This window comes from Corvus moneduloides, chromosome 1 (genome assembly GCF_009650955.1).
Source record: "Corvus moneduloides isolate bCorMon1 chromosome 1, bCorMon1.pri, whole genome shotgun sequence".
In the NCBI taxonomy this organism is placed as follows: domain Eukaryota; kingdom Metazoa; phylum Chordata; class Aves; order Passeriformes; family Corvidae; genus Corvus; species Corvus moneduloides.
In genome coordinates, this window is record NC_045476.1 from 104244669 (window position 1) to 104268961 (window position 24293).

At 34.2% G+C, this 24293-nt stretch overlaps 1 protein-coding gene across 10 annotated transcripts in view; it reads left to right on the forward strand.

Moving 5' to 3' along the window:
* Positions 1 to 23485, forward strand: part of NETO1 (neuropilin and tolloid like 1) — an 84054-nt gene extending 60569 nt beyond the window's left edge. The window contains exons 10-13 of one of the 10 annotated variants that reach the window (XR_004242370.1): positions 625 to 699; positions 6424 to 6699; positions 9535 to 9844; positions 17520 to 23485. Coding sequence is in view for 5 of the 10 variants with exons in the window: in XM_032120893.1 (XP_031976784.1) it covers positions 625 to 685 (61 nt within the window). In the remaining 5 variants the exon portion in view is untranslated. Of the gene's footprint in view, positions 1 to 610; positions 700 to 1510; positions 3790 to 6423; positions 10636 to 17519 lie in introns of those variants that run through there. The other 9 variants (XR_004242377.1, XR_004242369.1, XR_004242375.1 and 6 more) reach the window with 9 other exon arrangements.
* Positions 23486 to 24293: the final 808 nt, after the last annotated feature.

Sequence of the window (24293 nt, forward strand, 5' to 3'; positions counted from 1 at the left end):
CATGGAACACTACCTTTTATATAATGAATGACAATATTCCAAAACTTTAATATGTCTGTTCCATTATTGATTACAGTATTTTGGTTTGATATATTAACACAGATAGATAGATTAGAACATGAGACAACATAGTGAACTCATATATTTACATATGAGAATGAAGTTAAAGGGAATCTTTCTAATCAATAAAAAAAGCAAAGTCATCCATAATATTTTTAATGAAAGAGCTATTTATTCTGTACATTGCACTTTAAATGACTGTAAATATAAATTATTAAAAGCTTACAAGTAAAAGAAAAATAAAACCAGAAATATTTATGAACAATTTGAAAAAGAACACATAATCCTTTCTAATATATTTGTGTTTTCTCTTGCATGCATTATTTATGCATTTCTTGTGACTGTTTACATGCCCTCCATATTTTCTTTGCACATTAAGGCATTTCTTTCTCTTAAAAAAAAAGTTATTTGGTTATTTTAATGCAATTGCATGTCTATGTAAATTACTTCATGAATATCGATCAGATTATCAAAGTGTACTGTTTATTAAGTATCTATATGCATATATTTCTTTTTTTCTATGCAAACACTATTATTTTGAATGAAATAGCCATAACATTCCAGGTTCTGCCTCATTGGGTCTCTAAGCAAACATGAGTCTGAGTACAACACAACTAGGGTCTAAGAGAAAAACCTGAGGTAAGTAAACATACCTATACAGCAATTGAACCATCTGTTGCTTTCCATTTTTCTGTGTTACACTGCTAAAATGTGTATTAGGTCTCAAATTTTATGTCATCTTGTAGTTAGTTAGGTTTGAATGCTAAAAAACCTAAAAGGCAGATGACTACTTTAGCATTGCAAACTAAGCAAAATCTGTTAATTCCTTATTCTTGACCGAATTAGAGTCAGCCCCTAGATAAAAACAATCTTCATTCCAAACGCATTATAAAGTCATGGGCTTTGCATGGCTCTTGTATTTAATTTATTTATTTATTAATTATTATTTATGGAAATAAAAGTTAGAGTCCCAGCATGTCAAATATAATGTAAAACTTGGCAATTTAACTCAAGTCAGTAAGATGAGGAACTGTCTGTTTTCGGTTCATTTTTGTCATCCAATCTTGTGAAATGTTGGGGGAAGAGTGTGTGTTAGTACTGATAAATTTAAAGATTCTGTACCACTGAGGTTAATGTTTTCAAATGAAACTTAGTTTTTGGAGTTTTTTCCTAAGCTTTTAATTTTGCATAATTTTTATCAGCACTTAAAAAACATAACCTCAGATGTTTATAATGGAGTTGTAGATAGCTGCTAGTCTGTCAGTTTATATATGTGTACATATAAGCATAGATATGTGTATATACATTTTTATGTGTATATATGTATAAAGCAATTTTACAGCTAAATAATCCATTAATGGTTTTATTGCCTGTAGATGGTTTAAGTAAATTATTTTTCTGCATTTTTTTTCCTCAGAGAGAGTGTATTTTAACTTTGTTTTGCTTTCAGACAACTATTTATGCCATCATGCAAACTCTGAATGGAAAAATCCATATGAATTTTCTCAGCTGACTGAAAGAGAGAGTGGACAATTTTCCAATTTAATTTAATTGCCTTTATGCAAACCTAAGAAGTATAGACATATCTTACTTCCTTAGCAAGATATTCCCATTGCAGAAAAATTAGATTTCTTTTGTAATTTGGTTTCTGGCCACCAAGTGCTCCTTAGTTACTAAATATATTTGGAGATTTGCTGAAAACTTGAGGAAGAAATTAGTTCCTGAGACTGTCCTTTTATTTTTTTGGGTTTTTTAAGTCACAGTTTTATTTAAGTTGATCTGTTTTATGTCTGTTACTTACTTGTATGTTGTGTGATATGTGGAAGAAGATTTACATTGAACTTTTGTTATATGTACGTTGTTTTCATTATATAGACTGCTTGAGAATAGTGCGCTCCTGGGTGATTTTGAACATGCTACAATGAAATATGAAACTATCGTCCTTGGAAACACCAGCTAGAGGTTTTATGGACTCTCTGACCAGCTATTCTCTTATCATGAAAAAATTCAGCAGTGTTGAGTAAAATTACTAGAAGGCAATAAGACTTTGGTTATTATGCTTATCAGTCATTTCTCTTTTTCTTTTTCTCTCTTCTTTTTGTTGCAAGTAAAATTCCCAATTTCAGGAACAATTTATTGAAATCAGGTATTTAGCCATTCATAATCACTTCAATAGAAACGTTTGTTGGATAAGCATCTAGCAATATGACTGAATTTGACACTGAGAAATTAATCTGCATGTATGTTACTGAATATTTGAGTTGGCAAAAATCCCTTTATTAGATACATTGTAAAAAGCATGCATTCACAGTTATTGCTGTTACTGTTCCATTTCTGTGTCATATGCTTGCTACTTGTAACTTTTTATATAAAAATACATAAAACAATGTATAATAATTTCGTACCTTGAGTTTAATGCAATGTTTTCTTTTACCTAATTTATCAATCCTGTGTAATTCAGGAGATTAAGCTCAAAATGTAACGTCTAGGAACCTGAAACACAGATATAGCAGAGAATCAACTGTCTCTCATCTCTCACTTACCAAACAGAATACATTAATTTTTTAAGGTTTAAATGAGTTCATGATAGGTTGATCACCTAATTTCAGTTAAAAGGTTTGTGATAGCCTATGTGTTCAGTTCTGTACTCTTAACTAATTAATTTCCATGGAGATTATTAGGAAGTTTGCTTCAGCATGGTAGAGTAGCAGATTTTTATCAGTTACACAAATCTTATGGTTGGGTTCCAATTTTAGAAATACAGACATAAACCACTTCCTTAGGCAAGATAAAATTATATTTGTAATTCAAGCTATTAGTAACGGACACCAAAATCAAACCTGAGAGGTTACGTTATTAAGGAATTATTATAGGTTGAAGAGCCACTATTATGTAAAGTTGAAAGCCCCCTCATTTAAGAACTCAATAACTGTGCATAAAATCATAGTTTCATTATCTATTTAAAGTGCATCTTCCAAATTCTCTTCCAAAACAAATCCCAGCTCCTTCTGAAACATCTTGTGTCATTCATGGTTGTTAAGGTTTTCTGCATAAAAATGTTGCTATTGGAAAAAGTGTAAAGAATCCCATCTATCTTCCCAAACTATAAGTAGATGGGAAACAAGAAAACCTAAAAGAATGACATAAAAAATAAGGTGATTTATATGAGCTATTTAAATATATAATACATAATTTGCATAATTAAAATACAGAAAATCTGATTTCTACAACTGTGACTTAGTAGTGACATGAGAAGAAGGGTTTCAGGTACTTGACTACTTTTATATTTACAATGTATTTGACAGCATTTTTTCTAGCTTGAATAGTTTGTTTGTTATCACATATTAGCTGCAAAAACAGTCCTCTGTCCTGTGCAGTCATTGAGAGTCATTGAGTCATCCCTCAGTTACATGGGTTTGCAGCATGCACTAATAGCTCATTTCCAGATCAGTATCTCTTCACAAGTTCATACGATTTATCACTGTTTCTTTTCCCTTAACCTTTCCAAGTCCTAGCTCATCATTCTTTTTTAAAATATATTATGTTAAGATATTTACCATATCCGTGCTTAACATGGATGCATCCTTGCATCCATTATAAAATAAAGGAAGAATGAAAGACTTGCTAAAAGAAATGCATATACATGCAGACACTTGTATGTATATTTATAAATATTTACTATTGGAGATAGTGTATAAATAAATATATAAGGAAAAATCTAAATATTAATTTAGCTTTGAATTAATTATATTGGTCTCACAGAAAAATGCTGAACTTTTTTTTTTAGAGTTGCCATATATTTATATTTAAGTGCCTAAATCCCACTGTAACACAGAGTTTGTCTAGTCCCTCCTAGACAAATACACAATAAAATGAATTTTAATGCTTTTCCAGTGAAGTGCTAACTGAAAGAATTTAACTGGAGAAGACACGGATAGTAATAATTACATTGCATACACGTCTTTGCTTTCTTTTAAAAATATGTAATTGGGCCACAGAAAAAGGAGGGAAAAACATAAAAAGTTGTGTAAACAGAACAAGTCAAGCCATTCAGAGTGCGAATGGTAATGCTTGATCCTGGAAACTCCTTTAGAAATATATTGTCTAATAGCTAGGTATGCCCTTAAACAAAAACCACTGTAAGTACAAAATATGTGTATACTGGGGGAACAGGGTAAAATTATATCTATTAAAAATATAAACAAAAATTAATTCAAACCCAGATAAAATACTAGCATTGAAATATTTCATTTCAAGTAATTAAATTATTTGTATAGTAAGCATAAATAGTAGCCTAGTCCACTATACTGCAAACAGTAAAGATAATATTTGCTTCATATCACACAATAGTAGGATATCTTAATGTGATCTGTGAAACTCAAAATATTAAAGTAAAAGGGGCTGTTGCTGGAAGTAAACAGTTTTCCTTTCCTATCAATATTGTTCATCATTATGAAGCTACTTGTTTACAACCAGAGAGAAGTTCAAACAAGCTTTCCGTTTTATGGAAAGGAAGTTTGGGTTGTTAAATTAACACAGCTATATGTGTTAATATTATATAACACAATTTTAGCTTGGATAGCACAATATTAATGTGGATTAGCTGAGCTCCTAGTCCTAGCTTCATGCTTTTTACCTCATGTTTTCCTTAAGCTGAAACTAAGAGTGATAGTTACTAGATCATTTTGGTTTGACTGGTGGAAGGAGGGTGACCTACAGCCATGTTGACAGTATGCTTATTTCTCACATATTTTTTAAAAATGAGGTTTTGTTATCATAGTGCATTGAAATATTGTTTATAGTTGTGTGGTTTGCTTTTTTTCCCCCTCCATGTTATGTATATACTTTTCTTTTTGCCTGATAGTTGGACAACCACACCCAACCATTTTCCTCTGCTCCAGGAAATATGGCTTTTCAATTTGTCAAGGACTCTCTGCAGCATCATTTAAAAATATCAGGAAGTCCATATTGTAAACCATCCTCATTTAAACTTTTTCTATCTTCACAATTTTAAAAGCAGCTTAAAAAAAAAAAAAAAGGCTCTGATAAATGTTAGCACCTTATCCTTCAATTTTTCTCAATTTTTATGCTGGAGATATTCTCTTGAACCTATCAACAATATAACCAAGAAAGGGAATAATAGAAAGTAGGAAAGTAGGAAGGTTTCTTGCTAAAGAGCAATAGTTAGCACCCACACCCACCCACCCCCCCAAAACAAATTCAGACAAAGAAAAGAAACACCTGAAAGTATTATAATTAGAAGAAGAATATAAAGGAATTTTGCTCATACCTATTCCCAAATTTGCAAATTAATTTAGGACAGATAAATTCTTTAACTACCAAATAAAAACATATTTTTCATGTCCAGCTCCAAAAGACAGAAGTAATACCTTATAGAACACTGTCCTACAAACAAGAAATTGGCCTTTTTTGTGTGTCTTCTACTTTATGTATAAATTTCCCTGATCCCTAAAAGATATTTCAGCTGAGGGAGCACAGCTGAAATACTAAGGCATATACAAAGGACAAAAGCTGCACCATTCAAACCTCTTTTGAACACAGAAGTCTGTATCTGATCCAAAAATATCTTATCTCCTCACTTCTGACTCAGCATTTGATGTGAAGTCTTATACTCACAACTCCACTGCTATTCATCATTACCTTAGGATCGTCTCCCTTTACTCTTTGATGATCACTTTACATCTTTATCCCTCGCTGCCTTTCATTTCTGTCCACAGTGAGTTTAGTTCGAGTTTAGTTCTGTTCCCATCTCACCTCAAAATTCACTGAAAATGCTGAAATCCTACCAGCTCCCTCTGCCTTTGTGTTACCCTTGCATCCATCAAGTTCTTTCCCATCCGTCACTTTAGCACCATCTTAATCATACCTTGCCTACAAACAGCGAAATGAAAACATGGGATCTCAGCATATCCTAATCACCCTCAATTTATACAGCACAACAAAAGCTATGAAGGTGCACTGGGATGGACAGGAGGATGGGCTCATTAGGCATACTGGATCTGCATTTTAATGACTGTACATCAGTGTTGTCTGGGCTGTCTACCTCCATGTGTTGGCATGACTGCTCCTGTGATAGCCATACCTCAGTGTTCATCCACTGTTTTTCTTCTCCCAGTTTCCACCATTGTCAAACCATTTCCAGCACTTCTATGCTTTCTTCTGTGCTGTATTTATATTAGTGTGTATCTCCACACAACACAAATTCTTGTCCTAGCCTCCTTCACATATCTATTAAAACAGTCCACAGCCTGGCAAACACCTGCCAGAGCTATCATCTGCAAGGTAAGAACATCAGCTACCAGAAGAAGCAGAAGTTGCTGCTTCCATCATTTTCTTTCCCAGGAAAAGGAATTGTGCTGATCCACAATCTCCCAACAAGGTCACTATGGGAAAAAAGGGAAGCTGCTATCCCCTTCAAGCAATGAATTGTAACTGGGAGAAGAGAGACAATTTAAGAAGCCCATGATGAAAAATGGAATGAGCAAGACTGCTTAGATTTCTTTACCAAAGTAACAGGCCTGACCAGCACTGTGCAGCATCATTTCATCTCTTCATTCTCAGATAAAGGAAAACAGCAATTCAAGCCTTCTTTATCCCAAGGAGAAGGATGCCACAACTGTGAGTACCAATTCTATTCAGAGCTCTTCAAGGATTTAACAGCTTCTTGCATAAATGTAGGCAGACAAGGACTTACTGGGCCTATGAGGGTAGTCTTTTGCTTCCACATGCAGCATCAGCAACATCTAGCTATTTAGATCTTTTAAGTTTTCCATTATTCAGTGAGTCCTCCTGAGCTCCAGAAAGGTACATAATAAACACACTTAGCTACTTAAAAATTAGTGGCTTTACAGGAAAGCAACTATTGGTATTTAGTTTAGTTGGATGTGAAAAGTACCCATGGCACTTGAAGCAACTATTAAGAAAAAAATAGGTGCTTTTTTTGCACAGATGCTAGACTGATGTATCTGGTTCAGTGAACCATTCACCTGGATCAACTAAATGAAAACACCTTCCATCTGAAATTTTACTTCTAAAACTGCACTGCCTGATTCATGCTTTAGTCACATCCTCCTTCTAGATCCTGCTTTTTTCTGAGTTCAGTGGAAGTTTTAGTTAGGAAAAATCAGTTTGTTGAAAGTGAATGACTTTCACTGTCTTTAGTGAAACCAAAAATATGATTTATACTGGGGAAGGAGAGCTTCATTCTCATTTCTTAGTGCTAGAGGAGTTTTCAACGCAAGTAATCTGCTCTTTCCCTTTGTTTTAAAAATCAGTGATTCAAAGAAAAATTAATGCGATAAGGTGATACATGTAAGTTTGAGAAGGGAAGTAAAACAATGAAAGAGAACACTAGAAATCTAAATTAAGCATATTTTCCCAATGATCAAAGCAACAACAATATTTTCAAAAGTTACAAGGCTAACAGTTGAACCCTTATTTATTATACAAGCCCAATCCTACCTTTCAGTTTTGTAATAAATTTCATATTATCGTAAGATAAAATTCAGCTGAGGAATAGGAGTGATTTTATATTTGTATACCAATTTAAAATTTAACACTCAAAAATCTTTAAGGTGCTGATATCCTTTATTTTAAAGACAACTGGTTTTGCTGGTCAGAAAGAATTACTGTCTTTCTTTTTTTCAGAGCCAAGTTTCTGCATTTTGAGTTTTCCTTGCCAAATGGAAGACGTTTTTAATTCCTTTCCAACTTTTTCACTCCCACATTCTACTGACTGATTTTGGTGTAGAAAACACCCATGGGGTGATTTTGTTTGATATTCTGAGCATATCTGGCACCTCTTTAGTAATGAAACAGTACAGTAAAGCTCTGCCTGCAGGAAGAATTTCTTCAACTGTTATCTAAGTTGCATGGCAAAGATCCAGTCCCAAAGACTTGTGCTGTCATTTGAGAATAACTTTAGTGACACAAAATATCTTGTTAGTTTTCAGTGTCTTGGTAGAAAGTCTACACTAATCTAGGCAAATATTATTTAACTATTAATTATTTAAATTTTACATTTTTAGAATGTCAATATGGCACCTCCACTTGTTAATATTGCCATCTCTTTGGTGATTGAAAAAGAGAGTAATGTTAACATGGAAAACCTAGAGATAATAGCAGAAGGTGGCAAAGATTATGTGACATTTTTATTAAATATGCTACAGTTTTCAGGTCTGTGATTGTTTTCCTTAAATTCAGCTAGAATTCTTAGTTTTACTTATCCCTTTTGTGATGCAAACTTTGTAGTCTTTATATGTCTATCAGATTAGCATCTCTTTTGCAGCTCAGTAGCTTGTGGGGGCTCAAAAAGAAGAAAAAATATTTCCTGTTCTGGGATATAATATACAGCTTTATAAAAAAGTCTATCAATTATCATTAGAGTTTAGCTGGATCACAATGTGCTGCTAGAAAATTATTAGATTTGATATGCATAAAAATAAAATTAGGAAATTTCTCTAGAAGTTCTGCATGATTTTCATTCCCTAAGATTTTATTATTCAACTGCATTTGATCAAAAGATAGAAACCTCAACAGGCATAAACGTTTATGAAAATCTCAATAGGGACATAAACCTTATATAGCATGAAGTTTTAAACACATATCTGTTTGGAATATATGGAGAAAAGAGAGGGAATATTTAGAAACTTTTAAAATGCTTTTAGAAAATGAGTGCTGCTTCCATCTCAGAATTAATCAAACAGATTTTCCACAGGCTCCTTTCTGTAAAATCTGTGCTTTGGGATGAACAATCCATTTAAATGAGAGGTATAAAATGAAATATTTAAGAAAGAACAGAAGTAGATCATCGTAGTGAAAGTGTTTGGAAGTATGGTGTGTGATTCTGAACCTAGTAAATACACCTTGAAATACTACAAAATTTAAGTCCCTTTGGTTTCCTTACTATAAGGCGTATGATTTAAAGCTGTGACATACCAGGGGCATAATAGTCAATTAAGTAAATAGGAAGTTTCTTTCTTAGAGTTCCTGAATCAGAATCTTGTCATCCAGCCTCTGAGGCTCAGCACCTTCTGTTGCTGATGGCACTAAATGAGCTGATAATTCAGAAGGCTCTTTGTGACAGACCGCTTGTCATTTTGGTTAGGACTCCAAAACCCGCCTCCAGCTATGATGGTAATAACAGAAGTTAGTGGGTGATGAAAAATTTGGTTCAGTTAACCCTTAACTACATATCTATTTTGCCTTTTATCTGTCTTTACATTTTACCAATTAAAGTAGAAATTAGAGGGTAGCTAATTTAATTTAAAATATGTTCTATCACTCTATCTGGATTTTCTTTAGCATTCTTGAAACCTGTTTGCTGATAAACACCTATCAAGTATTTATTATTTAACACTATGGCTCAAATGACTTTTAGCTTGAGCATGAAGTTCTGAAGATTTAAATTTTGTTATCTCACCTCACTCCTTGACATTTATTAACATTTCAAAGCTCTCTCAGGATCTGCTATCCAGTTTGGAGATGACTTTTTTCAGTGCTGAATACCAGCCGTGTCAGAAGTAAGAAGAAAAACTTTGCATCTGAAGATTAATAATCCATTTTCTCAATGCAAAGAACAATCAGAGTACTAGAGCCACACTTCTACTGCTAGGGGAAAAAGAACTCTAAAATTTCAACTTGCCAGGTTGTATTTTTGCTATGTGAAAAGAGTCCTTGTCTTCAGTTTCGAAGTGCATTCAGGAAAAAGTGGAAATCAAAGGAGGATGATAAAGAAAAAAAATCATGCAAAACCCCAACAGTGGTAAGTAAATAAATAATTGTACACTTGTGCCTAAAATTAATGTACAGCATACCATGGGGTGGAGCCTCTCCTGCTCCTTTTGGATAACTTGCAAATCCTCTAAGGAGTTTATGGTGATTGTTTTTAGACCTGGGTCAGGTATTGTTTGCTAACATGTTAGTTAAGTTGTGCTCATCTACTTCTAAGATTTATGGACTCCCTACATTCCTAAATGCTTTTTAAAGACATTGGTCAGACAGTTCCAACAATTTCCACTACTTCACTTATTTTATAGATCATATATAGATCATGTATAGATCACAGGAACTCCAATATGGAACTCCTGTTGAGACTAGCAAAAGATTGCATAGCTATGGCATCTCGTCAGTATTTAATCATAGAGCATTGTTGGAAAAGTGGGGGAAAATACAGTGATGTATTGTAATGTGACATTCAAGGACACCATCCACAGAACCCTAGAATAGGACCTTTTAGCGAAAATGCAGTATGGAGTCACCTCTAAGGATCTTTCCTTTGTCCTTTTTCATATGCTGATTTCTAAAATAATAGCAAATATTGTGAAGGAGAAAGAGAGAACAAAAGCATAAACCAGATTTTTTCTTTTGTCATAATAATAATGCTTATCTCTATGTCTACTGCTTGGGTAATGTATTGTTTGGGAAGAATTCTGTGCTGGTACAGGCTTTCAATCATAACATGTAAGGTTGATGCTTATGCAAGCCTTCTGCAAGATTATTGATGTTTCATAAAATTCATAAATCCAATAAACATGATATGAGAATATTACAGCATTTTGCCTTTGCTGTTTTCAACAGGAAATGCATTCTAGATTAAAAAAATCTGCAGAAAGCTCAAGTTTGAACAAAAGTCATGAATCTCTCCCCACTCCAAACCATGCATATTGTGGAGTTAAATGCAGACTAATTTGTTAAAATGTGGTGCATATGCTGACATATGCAATCAATTTTCTAATGTGGCATGCTTTCCATCACTTAGTATGCATATCTCCCAGGTACATGGACACTCTGTTATGAACAGAGGAGCTTATTTGGCCCCAGACAGCAATAAGCAGTCATCAGCTTGCTGAAAACTGCAAATGTGCCCAAGCTAATGCTGCAAGTATTTGGACTGATATTACACAAAGAAGTTGGACAGAGAAATACAAAGGAAGGCTCTCATCCATTTCCAGAATATTTTATGCTTGGCATTGCAAAACATATTTCAATTTATATGATGATGAACATATATTAAAAAGACTTATCCATTCACTTTCTGAAGGCAGTGTTTTATTCAGGGGGAAAAAACATGCAGCTAAAATGTCACAATGCTTAGGAAACATCTACTCAACCAGATCATGACTAAGGAAACTCCACACTAACTTTATTTGTATTTTGTTCATGGTTTCTGTTTCTTTCAATCCCTCTTAATTAATGTTAAAAGCTGTTAGTCAAAGGTATGTAATGTCTCAAAGCTGAATCTTGATTCAAGATCTTGTATGGGTTGAACCATTTCTGGCTTAAGCACAACAGAAACCAGAGGAAAGATGGGTACTTGTCATTTCCCCAGCCTGCGCCACTTCACGGAGAGTAGGGAAGGAAACAGCCTCAGCTGAAAAACTTCAAGAGTTTTTTTAGACTTCTTAATTCATCAGAAACCAAAGTACTGTAAATAAAGTCCCACTTCTGTAAAAGTGCTTCTTTGCTGCCATCAAAAAGAACATGAGAGGCAGGTTACGGCTGTCTGACATTCTTCTAATTTATTAAAAGGTGATTGCTCATCTGCATTAGTTTTCATGAAACTCTTTCTGAAACTGATCTGGGAGGTTTCAAACTTAGCCTTCCACATGAAAGAGAATGGCCTGTAATGTCGAATTTCCTGCGTGTTCACTCGTCGGAAGAAATAAGTTCAAGAGATGGGACTATGCGATTACACGAATTTATTGTTTAAAACAACAAAACGCATCAGCCGAGGCGTGAGATTTTACAACACCTCCGAATAATGGCGAGTCACAAGACTTAGAGTTACATGGTAATTTATAACTTTCTAATCCAATAGGCACTTAAAACGACACTTTGTTTTAGATATATGACCTATCACCTGTGGCACTTCTCACTGCAATGCAGCTGTGTCTTGACCAATAACTTCTCATGTCACGTACACAGAGATGTCTCTCTTATACCATCTACATTCTTAACTTCAACTATATAAAATCACACTATTATATTTAAAACCCTCTACCAGAACACCCAGTGTACATTCTTACTTACAGGAACACAGGCTTGTAATCCTTTTGCTTAAGATCTATAAATCTCTTTCTATTAAGCCAGACCTAGTTTCTTCCAGGGTTGTAAATCAAAACCTCATTTAATTGCAGGAGTTTCTACTCCTCTGTCTCCCACACTAACCAGTGGGTCAAGGAAAGGGAATCCTCCTTACTCCTCTTCTTTCACTTTCCCTATTGATCTAATGAACATCTGTCTTTAAAAAGAAAGGGAATAATTCTCACAAGAGTAATTTAATGCAAGAACGGTTAGAGTGTTGCACTTGCAGGCAATTAGTTTAGAATTATTTCCATTGAGTTGAATTCACAGCTTCAGGTAACAGCATCTGAGAGACCATCCAGTTGAAGGCAGGCTCTGATAGTGCTTTCTGTCTTTCCATGTTTCAGTTCTGCTATTCCAGTAGAATTTGGAAGCTCCTGCTTCTGTGGGCTAGAAGAAAATCCCTACAGAAGAAGAGATGCTTCACAACATATGCCTTAGATAGCAGATTCCCTTCCTCTCAGCTCAGCCACTCTGACAGATGACTAAGGTCACACAGGTGGCAGTAATCAGTAGCAGTTCTGGAGGAAAAAGACCCTCAGGTGGTGTTGGAAAAGGGAAATGGAGGTCTTGTCTTAGTGTATTATTGCTGCTCCTTCACCAGTAACAACCGATAAGTCATCTTGCAACCAGTGAAAAGGAGAGAAGTTTTCTTTTGTCAACCCCTCCTTATGTGAACTTACACCTTATCTGAATTTACAGTAAGTGCTGACTTACTGGCAGAGGGGATTATAAGGACAAGGGTCTTTTTCTATCAAATAATTTTTCATTTTCACTTATTTTTCAGGGAAAAGTTCAGTATTTATTGTGTTCAAATAGAGCTACCTTGTCACCAAGGTTTTTAGACACCTCAGATTTTAGTGCAGGACAGGTTTTAAACACTTCTGTAGGGTAGTCAGTTTCTGTTGGAAAGCTCTATGTCCAGTATTGTTATTTCAATGAATTTATAGTCAAAACTACTCTCCTCATGAATACTTATTTGTTTTGATCAGGTCAAAACAAACTCAATTACCTGCCTCTGTGATGGATTTCAATAAATCTTTCTTATTTCTTTTTGCTAAAATGGGAAGATGAAGGGAAGAAGGTAACATTGTATCTGAAGTCAGTTTCTAATTCAATTAGAGCTTCATCTTGGCCCCATTGAACTCACTGGGCTTTTTGCCACTAACTAATAACGTTAGAGTCAGACTCATAAGATACAGTTTCTTATTTCTTCCAGATAACCAATTAAAATATTAAATATCTCGGGGTGAATGCTTCCTTCTCATCCACATGTTCTTTGATATTGTGTTATTGCTTTTTCTTCTGTCCTTCAGTAAGTTTTAATTAAGAGTTCCTTTGTGTGTAGATGAAGGGGGGATGTTTTATTTTAAAACTTTTCAGGATATGCTTTAGTTTTGATGGTTTCTAAAGAGAGAAAAAACAGGAACTTTTTTTTCTAGTGGAGGCCTAATCTACCAAATATGCTTGCCTGAGTATGAGTTGGGAAATGAGATGATGAATAAGGGGTATGAGAGCAAACATACACTCTCTCTCCTCTTTTAATTTAAAAAAGAGAAAAAAAGGAAAAGAATGTATTTGATCATTAAAAATCCTAGCTCATCAGACTCTCCAGAGAAAATAAATCTCCTTTATATTTCACAAAATGTCCATTGTGAAAACAAGATTAATATTACTGATAGCTGGATTAATTTCTGAAGTCTCATTAAGTTTATATCCATTCATTCTTTTTAAATCTGTCAGATCAGTTCTTACAACAGGGACAACTGAAAATAAGGCCTTTAGATCCAGTTTGTAGCATTAGTTGCTATGTCTGACAATACAGGTGAAAGGAATGTGATATCAGGGACTACAGATTCAGATAAAAGCTTGAAGCAGGAGATGTGGGCAAAGAGGCACCTCTAAAATGTTCTTGAATTCTGGTATATACTTGTACAAAGAAGGAAGCTATTTGAGTGGTGGAGAGAAGAAGGGAAAGAGAAAGGGAATGAGGAGGCTGAAGGGGGGACCTCATTGCTCCCTACAACTTCTTGAAAGGAGATTGTAGTGAGGTGGGAGTCAGTCACTTCTGTCATATTTCAGTCTAAAGGATGTGAGGAAATGGCCTTAAGTTGTGCCAGGAAAGGTTCAAATTAGACGTTAGAAAAAAGTTTATCACTGAGAATGGTGGTTAGGTGTTGAAATAAGTTGCCCAGGGAGATTGTGGAGTCACCCTCTCTGGAAGCCTTCAAGAGGAGCCCAGGTTTCTCACTTGGGGATATGATTTAGGGGTGATTATGGTGGTGTGAGGCTGATAGCTGGACTAGGTGATCTTGAAAGTCACTTACAATATTTATGATTCTGTGTGACTCTGGCTTGATTTTCCTTCAGATTTGTTCTGGTGACCATATACTTGGGTGACAGTGTATGTACCAGTAGTATTGCCTGGCTAATACTTGAAAAAAGGTGTATTATCCTCCATTCAGGCAAATATTTGAAAATCATAACTTTGGTCTAAGCAAAGATTTTGCACTACAGTTATTGACTTGGGCCTTATGTGCAAGGCCAAAAATATTCCAGTTATCTCTCTTCTGTGCAAGTACACACTGCACATTGGTATATGCAAGATGATAACTGAAGGCCTTTCTAGAGCATCTGAAATTACGGAAAATTTAGATTTTTTACTTGGCTTTAATAACAGTAGGGGACTAGAAGGGGAGAAAGTGAAATCCTACCCAATCTACTGATGTAGAGAAGATAAAACATTATTTCTAATGGTGTGTTATGTCATTAAGTCTACTTTTTCATTTTAAAAACCTAAATTACAGGGTGTAGGGTGTTGGAGGCATGACAGCAATTCCCACTCCTTGTAAGAATTAAACTGCTGGCTGCTTACAAGGTTTTCTAATGACAAAACTGTCTTCCAAATACATTATGGCCTTGTTTATTGATTTATCTAGGTCTCTAAGGAATATTACAGACTGATCAGAAATGTCTGTCTCATGTATATTGAAAGACTTAAAACTGCTGAAAACAACTATCTGATGTCTGAATAACTTTGTTTAATTGTTGACTTTAAAACTAGCTTAAAGAATATGTTGGATGTTATCGTGTCATTAACTTTTCCCTCTGAGGAGGGTGCTTGAGTGTTTTCCTGCACATTTTAAGTTCCTTGCTCTAGATGTTGTAAGGACAAGGAAGAATCTTTTTCAATACATTGTGCTGTGAAGCCCTCTCCAGTAAAGCATTTCATCTTGACTAATATTATTTTCTTTTGCCTGAAAATCAATGTACAGTCTTTTCTATGCACTGTACATCCTGGACAGCTTCCAGGGTTTGAAATCTGGCCAGTGTCACTGTAAGACTCTAGGGGCAGGAATGTAATATTTGTTTAGTTAAGTCAAATGGGAACCATAGATCAAGATATTATTTATAATCCAATGGCACAGGCTAATTTTAGTAGCCAAGCTATATATGTGTCAAGCAAGCAGTTGCTAAACCTTGCTTAAAGAGCTTTGATATCTATTGATCTTGCTGATTGTAACCATGCCTTTCATCTGAAAGTGATAAATGGATAAATTGAAAACCATGTGAAAGCAAATTAATGCCTTTTATTTAAACAAATAGATGGGAAACTGTTTTGTCTATACTAGCTCCAGACAACAGCATTTAAACTGCATGAATTTTCTCCTTTTTTCACCTGATCCAGGTGGTGGATGTTTTCATTTTCTCTTTCAGCCTATGATTTGAATGAAGCAGTGCTGAGTAAAATGAATTTCAGTAAGAATGAAGGGATGGAAAAAAGATACTGAGTTAAACTGAAAGCAGTCCTTGGAGTTGTTCAACAGAGTTGCAATTGGGATAGCTTTTGTCTTACTAAATACTATATTCTAAGGTAAAGTAGTATATCTGGCCAGAATTTTTAGGTGGACGAGAAAAAGAAATACATGTTAGACTCAAATCAGGTGTTCCTTGATGTTGATCATGACTATGTGAGTTTCAAATGTCATTAAAGTTATCCTGTAGTGCAAGCAAATTTTCCTTTGACAGAAACTGGCAAGATTTGAAAAATTACATGTTTATTTTGCAGCAAAGTAATCAGGTGCTTTTGTCTTTTTTTTTTAATTCATCAAGGCAAAGAAAGAGGTACAAACCATATCATTTTGTTATAATATTAAGATAATTTGGAGAGAAATACGTGAGCCCATGGTGATTCATATCATGGATCCAAACATGAGGTTTTTCTGTATATTGGGAGAGTCCTTGGATGAGCAAGTTTTTATTTATACATATGCAAAATAAACCTATTCCTGCCATATTTTGATGAGGAGATTTAAGATCTGCTTCCTTTATCTCTAAAATTAATAAGAATTGTCAGCAGGCTTTTAAGTTGTTTAAAACTAAATGTGCGTGGTCAAACAGTATTGCAGAAATGTCTCTGGTAAAAAAGAAGTAAAACTCAAAGTGTGAAACTTTAATGTGTTTCACTGGCTTTGTGGGAGGATGGTGGCAGGTTTGCAAGCATTTATAGATCAATGAATGTGCTGACCTTCCAATAGTAAATACTATTGAAATTACAGCAAACGTCCATTGATTTTTTTAAGTCCTTGAATATAACTTTAGAAATATCTTTATCATAAGGTACATGGCAATTTGGATGATATTTTTTAGTAGAACAATTAGTAATTGGGTTAGAAAAAATGCTTCAACTTTTGAGCCATTCTTGTCAATATGAATAATCAGGGTAAAATAATGAATAATGCTAATGGCAATTTAATGAAATATGAGTAGTGAATAGCACTAGAGATCTTTTGGAATGGCTGATCTATCCAGTACTTTATCAGAAACACAATTTTTAAACAGTAATATAACAAACTATGTTTGTTTCAGATTTTTATTTTATATAAGACTGATCTTAATACAGATATATTTTATATCTGATTTAATAACACTATACTTATTCTATCCATTTACTGTCTGTCTGTCAAAGTTTGTGCTAGCATAACAATCCCAATTCACATCTGCAATTTCAGAGAACTTAAAGGTATAATTCCTGTTTGTAATATTTTTCTGCCACTTTTCATTATTTATGAACTGGTGGTGCTTTCTGGTGCAAACTGAGAAAACACTTTGAGAAATGTCACCTGTTTCCTTATCTGTTAATTTAAAAAGAAGTACAACAAAAACCTTATATATTTAACTATGCTATAATCTTTTAATTTGTCCTTCGTAGTCAGGTTCTAGACTGATCTCTCCAAAAGCATCAACATGCATCTCTTCATTGGTCAAACCAGAGTCTACACTGTATTTCTGAAGTGTGTCCTGAACAACATAAATTTCTTTGGCTCCACTTGTTCTTGCTGTTTTCTCATTAGGATGCCTAAGGATTTTCACTGAATTGGTGGGATTGACTATAACCAGGAACTGAAAATGCCTCCATTTAAAGTTTTCTTGTCGCTGAAAAAGACCTTGACTTCACCTTTCAAATTCCAAATGGAATGGCAAGCTAAAGTGAACTTGTTCAGCTGAAATTGCCGAGATCTTAAGTACTCCAGGCTACTGGAAAGACATCCTATCATTAATCCTGCATTAATGAGGAGAATGGACTTAGGGCATGATCCAGAGCCCATTGTAGTCAATGGGAGACTTTTTCCATTGACTTCATCGGGGTTTGGATCAGGCCTTTACTTCCTAAAATGAATAAACTCCCAGCAAAATCTGCGATAAGCAAGTGGCATCCTTTTCTGAGATCTTAGAAGATACCGAAGACGATAATACTCATACTTCACCCATGAATATGGCTGTGTATGTGACTCACTTCTCATGGGGAGCATCAAGTTTATCTTAACAGCAAAGAAAGCCCTTTAAAGTCTAAGCATTACTGGTCAGATTCAGAATATTTGATCTAAAAAGTAGGGATTTATGTCCATGAAATAAATTGTTAAATTGTGAGAAACAAAGCTGATACATTTCTGAGTATTTCTTAGTTTCCAAGGGAAAGGGGATTATTTAAGCTTAAAACTCCCAGAACTCTAGTATGTGAATTCCTGACATTCAGAAGTAAAAAAGGAATGATGTCAATAGGGACTTTACTTTCTGTCACAAAAACTGTACTATGATAGTACTAACACAAAATCATCAATTTGTCTATGAGGAGTGATGATTTTCAAGTTTCTATAAAAGAAATGTCAATATGGTACAAAATTGAAGGCAACTAAAGGATTTATTTAAAAAATAGGAAATAGAAGGGAGTTGCAAAGTTCCTGTTTAGTTGTTGTTGTTGTTGTTTTTAGAAAAAAAAATAAATCTTCCCCTAACTCTTGAACCCTTGTACTTTCCAAATAAATAGTTCTAATTAGGTCATGTAAATATCTGAAATCCTGAATGCCTGACAATACAGGCTAAGCAATGGCTTCAGGGCTTTTGGCTTCAGTCTTAATTAGTTACATGACTTCTGACTTGGCCATCTGCAGGACTGTCTCTATGTCTGAGATGCTCAAAATTGCCTTTACAGATAGCGCTTTTGTAGCAGAAATCTTGTCATGCTACTGCAGTTGTTTAACATTGATCTGATGAATTATGTCCCAAAATTACCCCTATCTCTATAATCATTACGAAAGAAACAAATATATCAACTCAAAAATACATGTATATATTTGAGCACATAATTTGTTTTTGCCTCTATCCTCACTTGATACAAACTGAGAACCTTAAAACATTGTGATCAGGACCAACAAAAATCTGGAGGTTCAATAGTGACATGGTTGATACAGCCTTTGGACTTCCAGAAATCCTTATTGTAGCAGTGGAGAGGGCTTAGACATTGCCAGTCATAATTTTCACAGCTCCAAGGCAACTGATTTGCAAAGGGAAGAAGAAAGATCTTGAAAGATTTCTGCCAGATGTTCAGGGACATCCTAAATTCAGACACCCTTGATACATTCTTCTCCTTTTCCTCCTTCTATGTGAAGGTGTTCATATTTTCCATTTCTTGCTAACAGCCTGAAGTGATTGCCGTCTTGCACTTGTAGAAAATTCTGTCAAAAACTGACATTTTTAAAGAGTAATTTGTTCCTCCTTTCCTTGGCATAATGAGATGCATAGAAAGAAAATTTTTGGTTTATGTGGCACCTCTGAAAGAGTTATCTGCAATGTTTAGTTAGCATATTTTTTTTGTCAAAACTAATAAACAAGTAGTATGGGACAGATTGTTGGTGCTTCTGAGGTAATTACAACCTTTACAGTAATTCCATTAAAACAGTGTCTCCTGGTTGACTGAAAGAGAACTTATATGAAAACAGACCTGCTTGAAAAATGTGTTTGGGAGATATAATTATACAGTGAAACTCCTCAAGAACTCTTATATTTAATACAAATGTCTTTTCCCATTTGAAATTAAATGCATTAATCTTGTTAGTTTACACAAATTTTAGGAGAAATTTATGATCAAAGCATGCATTGTAATTGGGATCATTATTTCACCCTATAATTTGTTTTCTTATAAAAAGTTCTGTGTATTACTAGGTGACTCTTGTCATGGTTCATGTCACCCTTGATTGATGTGATCCTATTTGACCCCATTTTTGCAGTTTAAAATGTTGTATAGGTCAAAATTTCTCTTTGACCACTGAAAAGGCTTACCATTATATTTTCCAAAGTTATATTCTCTAAGTCAGATTGATATGACAGTAGATTATAATTAAATTAAACTGTAAATCCCTATATGTAAATCATAGATATGGTCTTGAGGGTGACTTTGGGCTACTGGTTTTTGAAATTTGCTCTTATATTGTATAGTTTCTTAATAAATGTTAAAGTTGTTCTTTCATTTTACATAGTCTCTTCATTTTGTTTTATTATTTTCTTATTGCTAGTTCTTAGACTTCAGCAATAACACTAATTAAAACTGTTAATATATTTCCTTCTGTAATTAATCTCTTTTCCTAACTTGTAAGAGAATGTTTATAATATGCCTCTTTATATTCTTGAAAAAAATCTATAATAACACTGCCAAAATATTTTGGAATTGTTTTCCTTTAAACTCAGGAAATTATTTCTGTCATTTATGTTATTAGATTTTAATTCAGTAAAAATAAGCTAGCAGACTGTGAAGGGCACAAACTATAAACCTTTCAACAGATTTGGCAGGAAAAGTCACGCAAGAAAAGTATGAATGGGGATTTGGAGAATCAGTTGTGTGAGTGAGTGATGTTATGAAATAAGGACTTTATAGATGATGAGTTACATCTTCAGCTTGAAAAAGAATCTGCATGTTTTTTTACAGAGTGTGGCAATTCAAAGTAACCAAATTACAGGGCTGTCACTAGACTTCCTTTTCAGCTGTCTACCTAAGACAAATCCCCTTTTTTCCTTTACTTCTGGTTTGGTTTGGTTTGGTTTGGTTTTTTTTTAAAGAATACAGAAACATGAAATGCAAGAATTCATTCAAGTATGCCACTGTAGTATGGCAAATTGCATATTGTCCTGGTTCAGACAGTGATCTGCAGAAAATTTATGTATTATCTCTAGAAATTTGTATTGTCTACAGACCACCTAAGAGCTATACTCGAATCTTTGAAGTGATGTTCGTTCTGTAGCTATCTATGAAATAATCACTGTTTCAAATATATTAGGAATATCTTATTGCTAGTTTCTCTTTTCAAAATAATGTGTATGCATTAGCTGAGAACAGAGGTGAAACATTTGAACATTAGAAAGCCATGCTGATGAACAAGCTGGGATAGAAAATGAACTGAAAGCTGTAGGGAACTGAATATCTGTATAGGTTTGTCTCATTGATTAAGGTTTATCTACTACAGCAAGTCAAAAGCACAAAGGAAAATAATTCCTCTCATGTACAAAAAGAGAACAAATGGATGCTGATATGGAAATTAGTTACTTAAGTAGCTATTACATACAGGGATATTGAACAAAGCATTGGCGTTTGCAAGTGGTTTTGATTTTTTTATACTGTGTGTAATGATTAAAGTAAAGGTATAAAACAATCCATTAATGTGTTGTGACATCTTTTATAAATACTAGAGAGAGATAATTTTGATTTTGTAGAAGCAATGCATGTTAGAAGAAAAAGCATATCAAGACCTCTTAACCTGACAATTTATACCCAGAAACAGAAAAAACATTTTGATTCACAGTTGAGAGTCTCAAATTGATTTATGTCCTTGGAAATCAGTTTCATTGCTCAGAGCTGATATATTCCAAACTATTAGTATATAGAGAATACTGTGTCTTGAGAACTTGAAAGAAAGTCTCAATTGCCATACTCACCTACACAAAGAAATAATACTGCTCCTCAACTGAGCTGTGGAAATGTGCTACACACAGACACAGACATACAGACACTCAAACACCCTCTTCACACACAGTCAAAACCTTTCCTATTCACTGTTTTGATGGCTCAGTTTCAGTACTTCTGCCATATTTTATTTTTGAGGAAAGTTTTTGAAAGAAGATATTCCATGAATTATAAGAACAGCAAATAGAGATATGACTTTGGCACATGTAAGAATAAAGTTTAGGAACAGCTTCTGTTTCTATAGTTTATAATCTGAGAAACACAGGCTCTAAGATGGTCTGCAGATGTTGATTGTTCAGCCTTGAAACCTGCATTATTCAGATCAGAACTACTGTGGATCAACCACCACCTCTTTACTTTGATAGACACACAGACCTGGATGTTTCAACAGTTTCATTGTGTGTAAAACAGTTTCAACAAGTTAATTGTGCAATTTTTTGTGGCTACAGTGGGCATCCCCTGTTTTTTCTCTAGCTATTAAAATTCTCAAAATGAAATATCTTAATTTTGCTTTCTTCCATATCCTTAATAACTGGTTATAACTAATAAACTCTGGAGCTGAAGTTCAGTATTGTTTTCAAGTCGAGCAAACTACCAAGTGAAGTTGACAATTGTAAATGTCATGCGAATATGGTGTTGAAGAAGGCAAATACTGAAATTACCAATTTAAATTTAAAATTATCTTTTGTCAGTATTCTACTGTCACTTAATCTCTCAGATCAAGACTGAAGATGTGATGTTTTTGATTTGTTTTTAATAGAGAATAACTTGCCCATACTTTCTCTAGAGTATATTGGGTTGGAAACAAAGATGATGAAGGTTAGTTTAGGTTTTGATAGATAGACTAGAATATTTTCATTTTCATCTCTGAAGCACGAAAATTCTAAACCCCACCCTTCTAAGGGCCAGAAAAGAGAAAGGATTTACCTTAATTAGTTTATTTTGAATCCACTTCAACACACCACACACTGAAAATACAGAGCATAATTTTTTAAGGAGATCTGACAGATGAGTTATCAAACATCTTTTGCTTTGTCTTTCACAACCTTATCAGGTAAAAAGGAGGCAAAGTTTTCAACACAGCTCCTTCATCTTTTCAGGTACTCATCTCTTCGTATGTGTTCTCTTTAAAATTCCGCTGTGAAGTTTATGGCACTCTCTCTTCCAGACTTCTCATTTATTTATTTTCCAGGACTGCCCCAGAAGAAAAACATCAAGATGGATCTGATTTTGCATATTAATTGTCAGAGCACTAACATATAGCATAGGTGTTTCTGTTGTTATAGGAGATAAATTGCATCCTTTTGGCCTGTGGAAATATTGAAAGTATTGTAAGCTTTCATGGTACCAGATGGTTTCTAATTACTAACACCATTGCCTGGAAGATTGTTTTTAGTCACTGACAAACTCATATTATATTTGCATTTAAATGGCTCTCAAATGTACCCAATAGTTTCTCAATACACTGTCAGTAGGGACACAACTCCAATTCTATACAGTACCTTCACTGAAGCAGCTGCTGGCCAGATGCCTGTACATAAATTGAAAACATTGTGTCTCTAGTGATGTCTGGTTACCTTTTACTTCTTTCTTCAGAACAGGGCTTTGCTACCTCCACCAATAAACAAACCTCTGTCTTTAACATGACAACCTCTTACATTTCTTTCATTATAATTTTCCCTGGGCTAAGAGAGTCTTCCCTAATGAAGTGAATTACTTCCAAGTACTACAGGCGCTGTGCCTAAAAATCTACTTAAAACAAAGAAAAAAAAATCCTTTATTTCAGTAGAGCTTTTATCACAGTACTGCCAAAGCAGAGTCATTATTGCATTTTGTCTAAAGTTGACTGAACTATGGTTCAAAAATGAATTCTAATCAGTGCAGGTTGACTTCATAGAATAGATTGCACAAAACTGCACTTTATAGGTGTTTGTGTCACTGTGTTGTGTTGTTGTGAAACCTGCTCAAGCAAAAATTTTTTTGGAGAATATGTGTAACATTAAAAAAAAAAAAAGATATTTTAAACATTAGATAACAGCTGTGTTCTCCTCAGTCTTGTACACTGCTGATCACTGACACAAGGAAAATTTTCTTTGAATATTGTTTCAAGGTTTATGGTCTGAAGTTGACTATTCTAAGTTTAGACATAATTTTTTTCTGATTTCTATAATTTAATGAATGTGATAGTGTTTTTACATGACTCTATGATATTCATGTAACAACAATCCTTAAAACTTTTCCAAATATAGAAGTTTTATCTGTTTACAAATTTACTGTAAGGGTTTTTTTAAAGTATTTAATTTTATCATGAGAATTTATAAAGATGAGAAAAATTTTAAGTCTTTATTGTTCCATTATCCAAGATAATGACATGTCCTATTAATTTCTGAAAACTCTTAATTTCTGTTTCAGTCACTGATCATGTATCTGTCTATTCTTGTTATAATTGGCTTACGTATTGTTGTTGTTAAATAAGTATATTGTCAGCAAACTGTGGTGTCATATTATCATCATCTCAAATGCAATGGCAAGACAAGTGCTATGAACAGTTTTCATGAACTGCAGAGGAGGTGAGCACGTTCTGATGTTAAAGGAATTTTAAGATGGGCAACTAGTTATTTGCACATATTTTATTGTTATTCCATACACTTTTTTTAGTTTAGGCTTTTAGCCCACAGAATGGGGAGCTTTTCTGAGACACACTCTCAGTCTTGTTGAAGTCAATGCTAAAAGGCTCACAAAGCTCAGATTTCATCCCAGGTATTTACATTCACTGCAGATGGAAAGGTAAAAGGTACTGAGAGCTCTTCTATATTGCTCTGTTTGTTTTGAG